The sequence below is a fragment of the Xenopus laevis genome, chromosome 8S, assembly GCF_017654675.1.
Source record: "Xenopus laevis strain J_2021 chromosome 8S, Xenopus_laevis_v10.1, whole genome shotgun sequence".
Classification (NCBI taxonomy): domain Eukaryota; kingdom Metazoa; phylum Chordata; class Amphibia; order Anura; family Pipidae; genus Xenopus; species Xenopus laevis.
Genome location: NC_054386.1, coordinates 12,810,189 through 12,827,466, shown reverse-complemented (window position 1 = coordinate 12,827,466; position 17,278 = coordinate 12,810,189). Strand labels below are relative to the sequence as shown.

Sequence of the window (17,278 nt, the reverse complement as noted above, 5' to 3'; positions counted from 1 at the left end):
TTGCTCAGTGAGGTGGCAGGAAAAAAATCTCATGGGATTTTGTCATTTTCTTTTGCAGATAAATGCAGGTTTCTGATACTGATGGCCATCCTTGCAATCACTCATAGGGGTATATTTACCAAAGAGTGAAGTTAGAGATCACCACAGTACTCTAGAGTGAAATTCCACCACTCTCCTTAAATTTCTATAGGATTTTTAAAAGAGTATGGGGTATATTTATCAAAGAGGGAAGTTAGAGATAACCACAGTCTACTAGAGTGAAATTCAGCGACTCTCCATTCATTTCTATGGGATTTTGAAAGGCGTATTTATCAAAGAATGAACTTTCACTTTCACCCATTGATAAATACTCTTTTAAAAATCCCATAGAAATGAATAAAGAGTGGTGGGATTTCACTCTAGAGGACTGTGGTGATCTCTAACTTTACTCTTTGATAAATATACCCCTATTTATCAATGGGTGAAAGTGAAAGTTCATTCTTTCATAAATACACCTTTCAAAATCCCATAGAAATGAATGGAAAGTGGTGGAATTTTAATCTAGCAATCTGTGGCGATCTTTAACTTCACTCTTTGATAAATCTACCCTATTGGGATTCTGGTGCCATGGGGTTTTTTATGAGTTTTTCCTTGCACCGTATCTGCTGCAAGCTTCTGTGCTATAGTGACTTATACTAATAACGGCAAAAGCAGCATGGCGATAGTATGAGTGCCTGCGTTACACCCATAAAGAGAAAGATGCATTTTTCTGCATATTGTAGTTACTCATGCTGATATTGTCACACTCTTTTCATCACTTTTGATGCTGTAAGAAACATACAATACATAGAACATACAGAATTACATACATAGCGACCGGTAATCGATACAAAATGTGGAAAAGACTGTGTGCATAAGAGCTTACAATTTAAATGGGGAAGGGATTCAGACACAAGGTATGGGCGTGAGTAAGACCAGAAATAAGCAAGGTGATAGGCGTAGCATATGGTATTGCATTTGGTAGCTAAACAGAATGAGGGTAGGCTTCTCTAAGTGTGATTTAGAGGTTCTTATAAAAAAGCTGAAATGTTGGGAGTAAGTCGGGCAGATTGGGAGAGAGTTTCAGAGGAGGGGTGCAGCCCTTGCAAAGTCTTGATTGTGAGCATGTGAGGAGGCTATGAGAGAAGAGTTAAGGAGCAGGTCAGTAGAGGAGTGTAGTATGCAGTTGGGTGAGGCTTGATAAAGGGCTGGTATAGCACGAAACGTTGCCGTGTTATTTGCACAAATAAAAAGTTGAAACCAACAATCGGAGTGCTGCTGCAGCAATTGTTTTCATAGAGATAAGTTCAGAGATACAGGGTGGGGCAGATTTATCAACTGCTTTGAATGTCAGGGTCATTCTGAAAGTTAGGGGCAGCCAGTGCAGGGCATGGCAAAATGGTATGGCAGAGGAGGAGCGGTTGGTGAAGTGTATAAGCCTGGTAGCACTGTTCATTATGGACTGAAGAGGTGACAGTCTCTGGCGGGGGAGGCCAATTAATAGAGAGTTACAGTAGTCTAGACATGATGGATTGAGAGAGTAAATGAGAATTTTGGCAGCACCTTGGGTGATACATCAGAAAGGACAATATAAATACACATTAAACCCTCAAAGTAATGTTACTCGGTGTCCTCTGTCAAAAGAAACAATGTGTTTCTGTCCTTCTATTGTGTACACATGGGCTTCTGTATTAGACTTCCTGTTTTCAGCTTAAACCGCTTGGGCTTGAGCATGCTCAGTTTGCTCCTCTCTCCCCCTTCTATCTCCCCCCCCCTGCTGTAAATTGAGCCCAGAGCTATGAGTGAGCAGAGAGACTCAGGCAGGAAGTGATGTCACACCAAGCTAAAATGGCAGCTGCTATCCTAAACAAACAGAGAGATTCTAGAGCTGTTTACTCTAGGTATTGTAAAACAATTTACAGAATAAATATAGAATTCTAGTTTGCACGATTGTAGTTAATCTATTGGCAGTAAACGGCTTCTGTAGCTTTCCTTCTCCTTTAAGGTAGCGTTGTGACATCCAAGTACAGATAGCAGACTATAATTGTTGTACCTGCTGCCTGTGGGAGCAACTGCGCTCACAGTGATACCCATGTAACAGTGCTTGATTGCTGGTGTAGCTATAGGGGTCTTACTTGTGCTTTTTCAAAGCACCGTGTGGAAGCCTCAAGTTGATGTCTTTTTTTCCTATAAGAGTACTATAATTTAAGGGTTTAAAAACGATTATAGACTCCCTTAATGACAGAGACGCATGCTGCTATTTCGGGGGATTAGTTGCCCAGCGACAAATCAATTCTTCTTCGGGCGACTAATCTCCCCGAACTGCCTTCCCATCGGCTAGAATGTAAATTGCCGGCGGAATGGCACTCTGATCGCTTTGGCTTTCCGAAGTCACCCTAAGTTTCCTAGTGAGGCACTAAATGAAGGCAGTTCGGGGAAGAGGATGTGATTTGTCGCTGGGCGACTTATCTCCCGGAATAGCAGTGTGTGTCTCTGCCCTTAAAATAGGTAAAAGGCATAGGGTTAATGTCTGTGTGTACGATGCACAGTTCTCAAGTGAAGAAGGAAAGATTTACAATATGTCATGGGTCAGTGTTCTATTTCATGCTGGCAATAAGGTTTGTTTAGTAAGTGCTGGTAGTCGGAGCAGTCCATCTCTATACACACATATATCTGAAAGAGAAGGAGTAACAAGTCTATAGGTTCCCATAGTGATGCTGGGGTAGAATGCATGTAGCAGATGGTGTTTAGGAATCCTCCTCCTCATTCCTGTACCCTAGCAACATATACTCGGGGATGTGTCTGATATATGCTTTATGCCAAATTCACCACTTACCTCCTCCTACCACCTCCCTGCTGTTCTATGCCTACATCTTAACCCCCCCCAACACATTGTTCTCAGTCGTAAGCGGTATGCTAATTCGAGAAAATGAATCTTTTCTCCTGCAGCCTGCCTCCGCTAGATCTCTGTCATCAGACATACACTTATTTTGCAAGGAAAGCATCTTGTATCTGGGCTCTGTGATCACCCCTATTGTGTTCTGTAGTTGGAAAACTAAAGAGAAGCTCTTGCCTCCATAGTAACTAGGGATGCACCGAATCCAGGATTCGGTTCAGGATTCGGCCAAGATTCGGCCTTTTTCAGCAGGATTCGGCCGAATCCTTCTGCCTGGCCGAACCGAATCTGAATTTGCATATGCAAATTAGGGGTGGGGAAACTGCGTGACTATTGGACACAAAACAAGGAAGTGAAATGTTTTTCGCCTTCCCACCCCTAATTTGCTTATGCAAATTAGGATTTGGTTCGGTATTCGGCCGAATCTTTCACAAAGGATTCGGGGGTTCGTCTGAATCCAAAATAGTGGATTCGGTGCATCCCTAATAGTAACCCTGCAAAGCTGGAACTATCACGAAAATGAAAATTTAATAAAAGTTTCATCATACTGAAATAAGAAACTTTCTAAATACAATCAGAGTATTAAATATTCTGCATTGTTTCTGAAATAATCAAGTTTATGTTCACTATCCCTCTCTCAGCATCTGTTTCTCTTCATTCTGTCTTCATGCAGCAGTTGGGAGTCAGATAGTCAATGACAGTTAGATCCAATATATCTTTTAGGGGGGCTTCCTTTCCTAGCAGGTGTATTTGAGCTCAATCAAATAACTGATTCCAGTGAAAATAAAACTGCGAATTCTGCATGTAGAGAGACATGATGTCTGGTGATTTTAATAGAGTGAGCTCTAATACATCTTCTAGGCAAAAGGAGCCCCCTATAAGATAAATTGGATCTAACTGTCAATGAATATCTGGCACCCAACTCCTGACAGAATGAAGAGAAACAGATGCTGAAAGAGGGATAGTGAAGATTAACTTGATTATTTCAGAAACTGTACATCATTTTTAATTGATTATATTTAGAAAACGTCTTATTTCAGTATTCGTATAATTCTTATATTAAATTTTCATTTTCACGATAGTTCCCCTTGCAGCCAGCACAGCGAGTGCTGCTGCAAATAAATCAGTTATACTTTATAGTTTTACCTGTCATGCCCTACCTATGTCGATAAGTGGAAGTGCAGATGCATGGGGTGACAGTTGGTACTTGAGTTGGTAGTGGAGATCACAGCCTAAACAGTTAAAGATGGCCATTTTATATTTTATAATCTTTCCTACAATTTCATAACTACCTGTATAGCGAGTAGTGATGGGCAAATCTGTCCCGTTTCACTTTCCCAAAAAAAGTTGTGAAATGGAGAAAAGTCAAAAAAATAACTATAAACTGCATGACTTCATATTCCAAGAGATTCACATCTTCTTGATCACTCATCAGTTCTGAGTTCTTTTAATCATCTAGTAGGGCTTCAATTTCTGTAATTTGCCTTTTCATGCAGACTTCATGCAGAGTTTTTTTGGATTGCTGGAAAAAAAGATTTAATTAGCTCCAATTACAGTCAAATGCTAGCTTAGATCATCTGTGCTTCTGTTTACAAGTGGCATATAATATAATGTCCACCACATCTGATAACATTTTAACCTTAACAACACTTCTTACATTTGAAATAGCAGCCCAAATTGATTATTAATGCCTTTTTATACTGTGCTGAAAATGAGTTCATTAATGTTGCTGTTTTCTCTAAGGCACTTGGTTTAGCAACTAATTTAATAAAAATGTAAAAAAACATCCAGTTAAAATCTTATAGATCAAAGTACAACGGCTAATTGCTCATGAAAAATATCTCCATATTGTTATTTAGATCATTCCGTGCACATAGAGCCCTTGTGATGGAGCAGATGATTCTTTAAAGGAGTAGTTTTAGTATGTTATTTTAAGCAACTTTTAAATTGGTTTTCATTATTTATTTTTTATAGTTTTTCAATTATTTACCTTTTTCTACTGACTCGTTCCAGCTTTCAAATGGGGTCACTGACCCCTCTTACAACAAATGCTCTGTAATTGTATTGTTATTGCTACTTTTTATTACTCATCTTTCTATTCAGGTCCTCTCCTATTCATATTCCAGTCTGTTATTCAAATCAGTGCATGGTTGCTAGGGCAATTTGGACCTTAGCAACCCGTTTGCTGAAACAGCAAAATGGAGAGCTGCTGAATAAAAAGCTAAATAACTCAAAAATTACAATTAATAAAAAATGAAAACCAAATTGCAAATTGTCTCAGAATATCACTCTCTACATCATACTAAAAGTTATATCAAAGGTGAACAACCTCTTTATAAAGGGCCTGATTCATGAAGATCTGGTATGAATCAATTAATTTTGATTGATCCATAATGATTTTGGAACTTATTATCCCAAAAAACGAAGGGCACACACAAGTAATGAATGATCCTCCCAGAAAATGTGGGAAAAAATGTGATCATGAAAATGTGATCATTAATTATCAGTATCGGTTTTGATCAGGTTACAAAAGGTTACAAGTACACCACTGATGGTCTGTTTCTAATTGTATTGCAGTTGAGGAAGTTGTCAGAAGAAATAGCGGCCTAGTGGTGCCCGAGATCCAAATTCAGCCCTGTATGTTCATAGTTCCTAGGTGCACTTATTCAAGTCCGATCTTGTCCTTGACCCTTGCCTGTCCCTGACCTGATCTGTATCGCTGCTTGAACCAACTAGCCTGTTGCCGACCATTCTTCTGGATCTCGCTTCTGTCCGGCTACGTTTCTGTACCACGTTACCAATTGCTTTAACCCCAGCCTGTTTATCCTGACTTTACTTCTGGTCTCTGATTTTGTACCATTCAGTCTGTTTGGCATTGACCTCGCCTGTGACCCCTACAATGCTTCTGGTCCCTGACTTCGCACCTATTTCCCTGTCTGTTCGCTGACTAAATTTCCTTTTCCCCGTCTCTCAAACATGGCCCTCTCTGACGTAGCTAGATCTACAGTGGTATAACTACTGGGGAGACCGTATATACTTGAGTATAAGCCGAGTTTTTCAGCCCCCAAAATATGCTGAAAAACTCTACCTCGGCTTATACTCGGGTCAAGGGCAAAAATGGTTGCCGGCGCCTAAGAATAGCTGACGGCATCCAAGAATAGTCGCCGGCGTCCAAGAATAGTCGCCAGCGTCCAAGAATAGTCGCCGGCGTCCAAGAATAGTCTCCAAGAATATTCGCCGGCGTCCAAGAATGGTCGCCGGCATCCAAAAACGAGACGCCGGCACCTACAATGGGAGCAGAACCCTCAATTTTTTGATTGAAACTTACCAGAAGCTGCTGCATTTCTCACCCTAGGCTTATACTCGAGTCAATAAGCTTTCCTAGTTTTTGGAGGTAAAATTAGGTACCTTGGCTTATACTCGGGACGGCTTATACTCGAGTATATACGGTAGTTGGTGTCACTGCACTCAGGCCCACCCTCCATGGGGGACTGATGTAGGAGGTGGCTGGTGACAATTGGTAGGGGACAGCAGATATTTCTGGGGGTAGGGAGACAAGAGCAAGGTTGCAAATTTTGCATACAGAGACCATGGGCATCTAGTTCCTTACTGAACTTATACATTGCAACAGGCACAGTTAGTGCTTGTTATTCATCTAGTAAATATTGCCCATGCAAAATAATAATTGGTTATTTAATTTTGTTTGGAAATTATATGTGGATTTGATTCTAAAATGACAAGGAGCATCTGTTTCCATCTGGATATTTTAAGTTAAATTGTTTAAAATGTTGAGAGTTCAATTGTTGCTTTTTAAAATCTTCACTGCATAGCATCGAATGGGCAGTTCCAGTGCTCTCTAAGTAAGCTGATTCTATCAAGTACAAACAAAGTTCATTCGGCGCTTAAATTGTGAAATCTTCAAAGAATCTTGATTGCAGCCACCCTTCACTGGTCCACTCTGCTGGACTCTCCAATGCAAAACAAATCTCTGTAGGGAAGCTCGAAAAGAAAAACTATGGTGCAGTACCCTTAAATTTGTATATTAAAGTGGCAAGTGCAACACACTGTGCTGTGTTAATTACGTGAAACTTGTTTAAAAAGTGCTGTAGACCCTTCAGGTAAGTTATACCAAGGTTGGTAAATCAGCCCACCTCTGGTGAAATTGCCTACTCACCAGATTTTCAAAGTATGTGCATATCAAGCAAACTGGTGCCGACTCCAAGATGTCCTAGAGTATTCACACCATGTTCATAAAAAGAAGAAATATATGATAGTGCAGATGTATTTATATAAAATTAATGTGCCCCAGCAACTGGGTATGCTCACAAGATAGCATGAAATTGAGAACGTTGTACAATTAAAACTGCTCCTGATCCTTAACGCGTTTCACGTGGAACGCCATGCTTCTTCAGTATGTGTACATAAAATCTGGCGAGTAGGCAATTTCACCAAAGGTGGGCTGATTTACCATCCTTGGTCTAATTTACCTTAAGGGTCCACAGCACATGGCACTTTTTAAACAAGTTTCACGTAATTAACACAGCACAGTGTGTTGCACTTGCCACTTTAATATACAAATGTAAGAGTACTGCAACCATAGTTTCCATTTTATGCGCTTCCCTACAGAGATTTGATTCTATCAAGTATCTTGGCAAAGGCATTGCTTTCCTCTGTTTCATTCTGTGCATGACGCATCAGTGAGTTTGGAATGCAGATGAAAATTGCTTTCCCCAGGTCGATAGAAAGAAAAGGATGGAGAATGGTAGCTGCTGCAGCTCAGCAACAAATGCAGTGCCATGGGTTGAGATAAGTCTTAGCAAGCAAGGTCCTCTATTCCCTTGGATAGTAGGGTTCTTTTAAGAACTGGAAAGTGGTGTACAAAGTGCAAAAAACAGACTAAATCTGCTATTTTTTTTCACATTGCACCTGGGCTAATTGAATTGCCACTGGTCTCTGTGCTCTATTTATAGTGTAACCACCCCTATGAATACTGTACAGTACAGTAGTGTTGTATTTATAATATTATATAATAATGTTTTAGATTATAGATTCATCTGGACAACGAAAATTTATTAAAATGCTAAATTGCGTCCAGGGCGACGAACGCTGGCAAAGTTGTGCTAGCATTACTGCGTGAAGCGAAGTTGCGCTATCGTTGGCTGATTAGCATACGGCTGGAAGTTAAAGTTCAACAGACGTATATGTTGCAGCAAATACATTACATTACACAAGCCCGGGGAAGCTTAATAAAATAAAGTAAAGTTGTTATATTGCCCTATACATGAGCCCAGTGTATAGTTTATGTGCCATATGTTAGGAAATGTAGGGGGGAAGCTGCTTACCCCAAAAAAAATTGCTATTTTTCAGCCTATCACCCTGAAAAATTAAAAGTCGCCAGCATTTTTTGGGGCTTAGAAAAATGTTCAACTATTTTTTGAAGAACTTCTATCTACCCTATTGCACTTCGCCTGGTCTGAGGGGGCGAAGGCAAGTCTGGCGCAAGAGGAAACGTTCAGTAAAATCTGCATCTTAGTGAATTTGCGTAGTTACCTCCATTCATTAGAGCGCAAATTCGCCTAGCGTTATGGAGCAAAGTACCGCTAGAGTCTATCTCCGTTAGCGAATTTTCCCCAGCGTTAGTCACTTCGCCCTTTAGTAAATTTGCCCCATAGGGTTTGTGAATAATACCCACCTGTCCAACCTGAAGGCTGCCAGCTAAACTGCAACTCCCATGACCTTTATCAAAGTCTGCCCTTTGTGGGGTGAGCTGACATTCAACAACATCTGCAGAAGATAGTTTGGAACGTAAACCTCATGCGTCTTCCAGCAATTCATTTTTTACACCTACCATTCATATTTTATGACCTTCTTCTGCCCATAAGAAATGTTTAAATGTTAACCGAGTGGTATGAAAACATTGACAAGATCAATCCCAACCATAGCAGAGAACACTATTATTACATTTTATATTTATATATACGGAGACTTCCGTATTGATCGGCCATAAATATCAGTCCGTGAAGAAAATCATTCTATGAACTCAAATCCTGGAATGGTAAAAGCAATCAACGAGAAGGTAAATGTCAGTTTAGCAAAGTATGGCTCAATTATATTGCAACGCTTACACATGTTAAAAACTACCTGTCATATACAGAAATGAGAATTCAATACAGTCATTATACCCGACGACTATACATTACACTCATTTTGTGTCTTTTATGCTAGAGGGCTGTATTATTTATTATTATGAAGAAGCTTTATTGAAAATGCAATATAAGTCTGCTGGATTTTCTTTTTAATGATAGCATTGAAAATATTATAAATTCATATACAGGTATAGGATCTGTTATCCTGGAAACCTGTTATCCAGAAATCTCTGAATTATGGAAACGCCATCTTACGTAGACTCCATTATAAGCAAACAAGTCAAATCTTAAAAATGAATTCCTTTTTCATTTTTTTATAATTAAAACTTATTGGAGGTAAAATAAAATATGGTGATCCAATTTTCAGAAAGACCCCTTATCTGGAAAACCCCAGGTTTCGAGCATTCTGGATAACAGGTTCCATACCTTTATATACATTGATTCATATGCTGGTGAAGTATAGGTTGAATGTTATGAGCTAAATTCTAAATAGATATACCCTTCATAAAAATGCAGTCTGTATGGCGTTATAGCTGTAATAACCCTTTCTGCGCCTACAGGGTCCCTAAATTTTCAGAACAGTGGGTGGGATTCAGCTCACAAGAAGCAAGTGCTAGATATTTATCTCTACAGAAACCAGTGTGCTTTTGTGTCAATTCTGTGAATTCACTGATGGGATTAACAAATGAGCTCATTACAGGTATAGGATCTGTTATCCAGAAAGCTCTGAATTACGGAATAGACTCCATTTTATCCAAAGAATCCAATTTTTTTTAAATGATTTCCTTTTTTCTCTGTAATAATAAAACAGTACCATGTACTGAGATATAATGAATTAATTAAACAGTACCAACTAAGATATAATTAATCCTTATTGGAAGCAAAATTGGTTTTTTTAATGTTTCCATGATTTTCTATTAGACTTAAGGCAGTGATCCCCAACCAGTAGCTCGTGAGCAACATGTTGCTCTCATGGTCCTCAAAGCAGGTGCTTATTTCTGAATTCCAAGCGTGAAAGCAAGTTTTAATTGCATACAAACTAAGTATAGTGCCAAGTAGAGCCTCTTGTAGGCTGCTAGTCCACATGGGGCTACCAAATAGCCAATCACAGCCCTTATTTGGCACCCAAGGGACTTTTTCATGCTTGTGTTGCTCCCCAACTCTTTTTACATTTGAATGTGGCTCCCAGGTAAAAAAAAGGTTGGGGACCCCTGACTTAAGGTATAAAGATCCAAATTACAGAAAGATCTGTTATCCAGAAAGCCCCACAGATCTACCACTAATCGATAATTGTATTTGAATCATAAGTGGGAGCTTCCGCAGATCTTCTCTGAGGAGGCTATTAGATGGGTATGTGATTTATTTTGCTGTTGCATAGGCACTGTGTACATAACCTCTTCCAACAGCAAGAAATTATTAATTTAATTAATTATTAATTTAAATGTTAATTACGATGATCTTATTTTTTTTTTACCATATATTAGGCAGCAGTATCTTCACTTTTGCGGTTCAGTTCTGGAACAGGCCAAATGTTTCTTTCTCTTGTTCCCAGAATAACATAATGTTTTCTTCATTTTTAAATGGAGTTGTTCTTTTTGTCTGACACATGAAATGTAATGTCGCTACAGGCCTATAAACACTCAACATAGAATTGGATTTCACCTTATTTCTGTGTTTTTTTTTTGGCAAAGGAGAATAGCCTTTTTATAAAGCATCCACAAGTAATTTCCAATTTTATCTCATTGGATTTAATACGACATCAATGTACTACTAGTATGAAATATCTTTTTATTTGTTTTGTTTGTTTCTGCAGAGTTAGTATATTGCAGTGCTCTTACATTCACTCATTTGACCTAAAACAACTGTATATAACTGTATAAAAATATAAAGTATATACAGTATACAAAATATCTAAATCAATGAATGGTGGTTTGCGACTTATATCCATATCAATTTTAGGTGCTGTCCTTGTTAATCTGACGCTCTGCGGGTTTCTATGTAATTTGCATGATATATGCAGTTCGGAACTTACCAAAGAGGAACGGCACAGAATAAACTAAATTTAAATATACAGAATGGGGTCTGTTATCTGGAAACCTGTTGTCCAGAAAGCTCAGAATATCGGAAAGGCTGTCTCCCTTGAAATCCATTTTATTCAAATAATCCAAATTTTTTAAAATGATTTCCTTTTTCTCTGTTATAATAAAACAAACTTTCTTTTGGGTTTGTTTAATGTTTACATGATTTTCTAGTAGACTAAGGGCAGAGACATTTGCTCAGATTCGGGGAGCTTAGTCGCCCAATGACAAATCTTCTCTGCCTCCTGCCGGCTAGAATGTAAATTGCCGGTGGGATGGCAATCGGTGCGCTTTGTTTTCTGAAGTCGCCAGAAGTTGCATCATGAGGAAGCTTCAGGCAACTTCGGAAAATGAAGGGCTCCGAGTGCCATCCCGCCAGCGATTTAGAGGCAGTTCGGGGAGATTAGTCACCCCGAAGAAAATGTGATTTATCGCCGGTCGACTAAATCTCCCCGAATCTGAGCGTATGTCTCTGCCCTTAAGGTATGAAGATCCAAATTATGGAAAGATCTGTTATCCAGAAAACTCCAGGTCCCAAACATTCTGAATAACAGGTCTCATACCTGTATAATATAACTTTACTGGCCATCTGGATTTCCATTTAAGGGCTTACCTATATATGCACTTTTCTACAAAGTATTTTCAGTTTCCTGCAGAATACAACTGTCTGCGCTGCTATATTCATTTATCAGTTCTCACGTCAACAGGTAGGGCTCATAGGAGTTATTAGATGTAACGCAGTATTAATTGGTGAAATGTTCAAGGTGTGTTTTAAATGAGGGTATGAACTATATAGTATATTCACTATAGCAAAATTGGGTTTGTATTCTTTTCACACTTTTTTTTGTAAAATATTTTGAGTTTTGCTCATTACACTTTGATTGGTCTTTGATCCACTACTTGCTTAGCTTGTATAAATTAATTGGTTTCTCTATACTATATCACCTACCTGTTTATAACTGTTTTCCCACCAATGATTGCTTATAGCAGTGTCACAGATAGCTGTAGTTGTACTTCGACAAAGGCTGGGGATCCAGCTGAAATGTTAGTTGTTTTTCAATACATTATTTGTGGAATGTATAAGTTCTGCGTGTGCGGTATCTTTGTGAATTTGTACATTTATCATGTGGATGCTTTTGTGTATATACAGTATGTGTATAAAAAAAAAAAAAAATATATATATATATATATATATATATATATAGATATATATATATATAATACACAAAAGCCATGAATATCCTGTAAATTATATCCTTATAAACGGTGAGTTCTGATGTCATCAGTTATAAACGGTGAGTTCTGATGTCATTTCTGTCACACGACTCACTGAAACTTGTGTATTATAATAAATAAAGTACCCCTGTTGCAAAATATGAGGATATTGGCCGTGTTTTTATATGGTCATGAAACTCCTCGGTAACTTATAATATCCTTATAATTTACAAGAGGGGGTACTTTATTCACTATATATACACAGTATATTTGCACTTTATTAAAAAAAAACCTCCCAAATGCCCTTAATTTACAAATAAAATTTCTAGAAAAAAATCGGTGCAAAATCTCTGTAAAATACCATAGGAATTTACTTCAACTAAGCCCCCAAAAGGAGTACCCCTGTTACTGTTGTGGATGAAATGGCAAATAACTGGGGATCTCCAATGTAATTTTGTGAAAAGAGTCTGCAAAACTGTTTTTTCACTCCAGGGCTTGGCGAAGGTTCATTGTCAACACACCAGCCCAAAGATAAATATCCATAGATACATATAAAGCCACTGTAAGTGCAGAGACAAGTCACGTATAATCTAAATTGCCGGTGGGATGGCACTCAGATCGCTTCATTTTCCGTGGCCGACATTGCCTCATGAGGTAACTTTGGGCGAATTCGGAAAATGTATCGCTGAGTGGCGCGCCGCCCGGCGATTTCAATTCTAGATGGTGGGAAGGCTTTTTCGCCAGGAGACAAAATCTCCCTGAATTTTCATGTGTCTCTGCCCTAAAAAAAATAATTATTTCAACACCGTTTAACGTGTTTTCTTCAAAAAATTTATTTAATGTAGTAGATTTTGAATTCTAATATAAGTTTAAAACAGATTGAATTAAAATTAAATTAAATAATCAAATCAAGAAGTATGAGAATGATCCATCCTATTGGCGGAAGCAGGGAAGTCTCAGCCAGTACTATAGATGCCGGCAACGTACAGCTCTCAGATGCTTCTCCATCTGTTTGGTGATTGCTGTTTTGATACATTTTGCTTTTTTAACTTGTCACATTTTCCACTCATTGGCAGCTTCTCATGTTTTTTATGTGTTTTTGCCAGGCTGTTATTGATCTGTTCTCTTTGGAAATGTTGAGCTATGCGTTTGGCTATATTAGGAAGCCCAGAGCTTGTGTTTTATGGACATCATCTCTGGACAGGACATTCTTTGTGGTCCATCATGCCTTATTATGTCTTCTAATGTGCTGTCTAGTCTATCGTATTCCTATCCCTTCACTGTATTATCTATCATCAAAAAGATTCAGTGTTTGCAGATTTTTAAGTCTTTATGGATTTAGTCTTCAGAACTTTGAGATGTTTCTGAGTGGTGACAATATATTCTTATTGCACAAACTGCACCTTCCTGCCTCTTGTGGTCCCTGTTCGCTACTGAGTCCCTTGCTAGAGTACCCTCCTGTACCCCAATAAAGCAGTGTGGTCCTGCAGTGTTGGAATATCACTCAAACCATATATACTTATCCATATACTGCATGTATGGATAAGCATCAGTCCTGTAAGTTTATACTAAGAGATTACCTTCCCAGAAGGTGGACTATGGGTAAGGCATATTCCTATCCTTCTGCAATAAGAATAGATTGTTTAATCCTAGCCAGGCAAGTATCGTTTCTACTGCTGTATAACTAATTCAGAATAACCCTCAGAAAATATCCACGTTATAAATAGAAAATCTTCCATATCTCATATTTATCCAAATTATATGTGGCATTTTATTTTAGTCACAGTGCCATACAGACTTTTTATTTTATTTTATAGTATTCCATTAATCATTAAGTGGTCCAATTTCTATAGCAGCTGCTGTGCCCAAGCCCTTCCTTGCTTGACTAATTCCATTCCTCTTGCTGCATCTGACTCCCAGACACCAAGCAGACATCTAATTGCATTCTACATGTCCCAGGGAGGCTGTGCAATATACCAATCGCTCACACGTTGAAGGTCATTTTAGGGAGGGTTACAGCAGCAAAGCTGTATGCTGTCTATGTTTTTAAATTGTCTGTCCTTTACGTAAGAGTGTCAAGCTTAAGGGGATATAAAAATAGAGACTGAGAAGCCACCAGTAAGCAGAAAATGTAGATATAAATAAACTTGGCTCGATTGCCGTTCATTTCTTTAGGACCATTTGGATGCACCAAATTCCACTATTCCCTATACAGAAAAAAGATGAATTGTTATCCTATAGACATAAAGCTTTTTAAATACCCAATGCATTATCTTCAGCTCTAAATACATTATTTTATTATGAACATTTATTTATATAGCGCCAGCAGATTTGGCAGCGCTGTACATGCCATTAATATGTATAATTTGTAATTATCATACTTTTTGCTTTTACCTGGTTGCAGTGATTATCATCTGGTGTCATTGTGCCAACCTGAACCTGTCAACCTTGTTTATATTACCTGAATTTCTTATATTTCTAGACCTCACAAGAGTGTGTCATTTTTTATTGTTATTTTATTGTTGGGGATTTATTCTTTCTATTGTTATGTCATGTAAAATTCCCTCAAACTTAATTACGCCTTTTAATCTTCTCCAGAGAGGGAAATTGCAGAACAGCAGCCCTCCTACTTAATGAATGCAAAATTAAAAAGGGGCAGCAGGGTTAATACATGTGAGATCAGCCTAAATGCTTTAGTCATTTATTTAATGAAAATAAGTACAAAATGCCCTTAAGGATAAGATGATCAGGAGGTATATTGTTCCTAATGCTTCCATTATTTTTCTGTTTATGGTATGTTAGCTAGAAAAATACACAGTGAAGCTTTTCTTTCCACAGTAGTTAAAGCAAAATAATATAGTAAATGTAACCTTTTAATTTCTTTAATAGACTTATTCAAAGAGACGATTGTGTATTGTTCTTATGGTGTGACTTTTAGCTGGCTTTTATAACTATGAATCTTAACTCCCTTAGGTATTCTGCTAGGATCCCCTGCATACTCAGTGCTCTTCTTTTGTACATCTGATCACTAATCCTACTTTTCAGAAGCACTACTTCCTTGCAAAAAAACACAATTCGCTCCTCTCTATGGTGCACATTTAAAAGATATGTCTATGTTTAACATCTTCCCAGATTCATCCTTCTAAGGTCGAAATAGGGGGCCCAGGGCCCACCGGGGCTAATATCTCAAGCCCCCCCCCGAGCCCCGACCCGGCCCCAAATCCTCTCCGGACCCCGGTCGCATTACCAACCGCCCCTCCCTATGCGCATACCTGGTTTTGCCATAACCGGTCTGAGCTGGCGGGGCCCACGAGAGCCAGGGCCCACCGGGTTTTTTCCTGGCACCCCGTCGGCCCAGTCCGGACCTGCATCCTTCCCAGCCTTCCCTGATGTCTGAACTTAGCCCATGTCGCCCCCAGACACAATTCTCCTTCATAAGGGGGTATCTATGTTAATTCTAGGGAACTAACATAGATACCTTCCTACCTTCTATACTACTTGAGGAAAACATTTTATCTCTGTACCATTTTAATTCTAGCTTTTACCGGCTGTACATGGCACAATAAAGACTACACCTCTCTATAGAAGTTGCTTCATATTGTGACCCAAACCCCAAATGACTCTACTCCAGGTTAAATTGCTCTTTGTCCTCTTACTTCACAGGATATTGTGAAAAAACTGTCCTGATCTGCTATGTATTTCTAATCACCAGTGTCTTTTCTCTTTTACCAGAGTCAACTTTCCCAGGCCCTGAATTTATTGTCGGATAGGGCAAAGGAAGCCAAAGAATTCCTCGTGCAGCTAAGAAACATGGTCCAGCAAATCCAGGTACATTTATCAGCTGACAAAGACACAAAGCAGAAGGTTAATATGAAATTTGTAATTATATTTTCCACAGATTCTTGTATCATCTGAGATGGGATGCTATAAGCAGATAGCTCAGGAAGAAAGCTTAGCACATTCATCTTTAGGTTACTAGTATAGTTCTGTCAGGAAGGGCCAACCACAATTTAAAGGGATTCTGTCATGATTTTAATGATGTCGTTTTTATTTCTAAATTAAACTGTTTACACTGTAAATAATTCACTCTACAATATAAACTTTCATTCCTGAACCAGCAAGTGTATTTTTTTTTTAGTTGTAATATTGGTGTGTAGGTGCATCTCAGGTCATTTTGCCTGGTCATGTGCTTTCAGAAAGAGCCAGCACTTTAGGATGGAATTGCTTTCTGGCAGGCTGTTGTTTCTCCTACTCAATGTAACTGAATGTGTCGCAGTGGGACCTGGATTTTTACTATTGGGTGCTGTTTATCAGAGCACAAGTCACATGACTGGGGGCAGCTGGGAAACTGATAATATGTCTAGCCCCATGTCAGACAGCAAAATTAAATATAAAAAAATCTGTTTGCTCTTTTGAGAAATGTGTTTAGTGCAGAATTCTGATGCATTTTGAAAAAAACATGTTTTCCCATGACAGTATCCCTTTAAGCTTGCTGTGTTTCCTTTTCACCTTCAAGGATTGTATCAATATATATATATATATATATATATATATATATATATATATATATATATATATATATATATATATATATATATATATATATATATATATATATATACACAATCATATAGACAACAGGAAGAATGCCAGGAGCATGGGAGCACTACAGCTTTCAGATTTTCCTGGATAATTTATTTGCATCTTTCACCATTTGGATGCTCTGCTGGAAGAGACAGCCCATCACCCACCCTCTATCGCTCCTATAATGGATGGAATTTACTGATTGTGAATCGCAGCTTCCATTGAAGGGGAACTGATCATTTTTTATAGTCTTGTTTATTATTGAATAACACTGAGTAGCTTCCTGTTTTATTGCTGCTTTAGTTTTTTTGATTACAAAGTGCCTTTCTATTGCATATAAC

At 38.4% G+C, this 17,278-nt stretch overlaps 1 protein-coding gene across 5 annotated transcripts in view; it reads left to right on the top strand.

Moving 5' to 3' along the window:
- The window catches only part of trim9.S (tripartite motif containing 9 S homeolog), a 61,124-nt gene that overhangs the window by 9,891 nt on the left and 33,955 nt on the right, over positions 1-17,278 (top strand). For 3 of the 5 annotated variants that reach the window (XM_018232340.2, XM_018232339.2, XM_018232337.2), the window contains exon 2: positions 16,086-16,217. In XM_018232340.2, the coding sequence (XP_018087829.1) occupies positions 16,086-16,217 (132 nt within the window). The remainder of the gene's footprint in view (positions 1-16,085; positions 16,218-17,278) is intronic. The other 2 variants (XM_018232341.2, XM_018232338.2) reach the window with 1 other exon arrangement.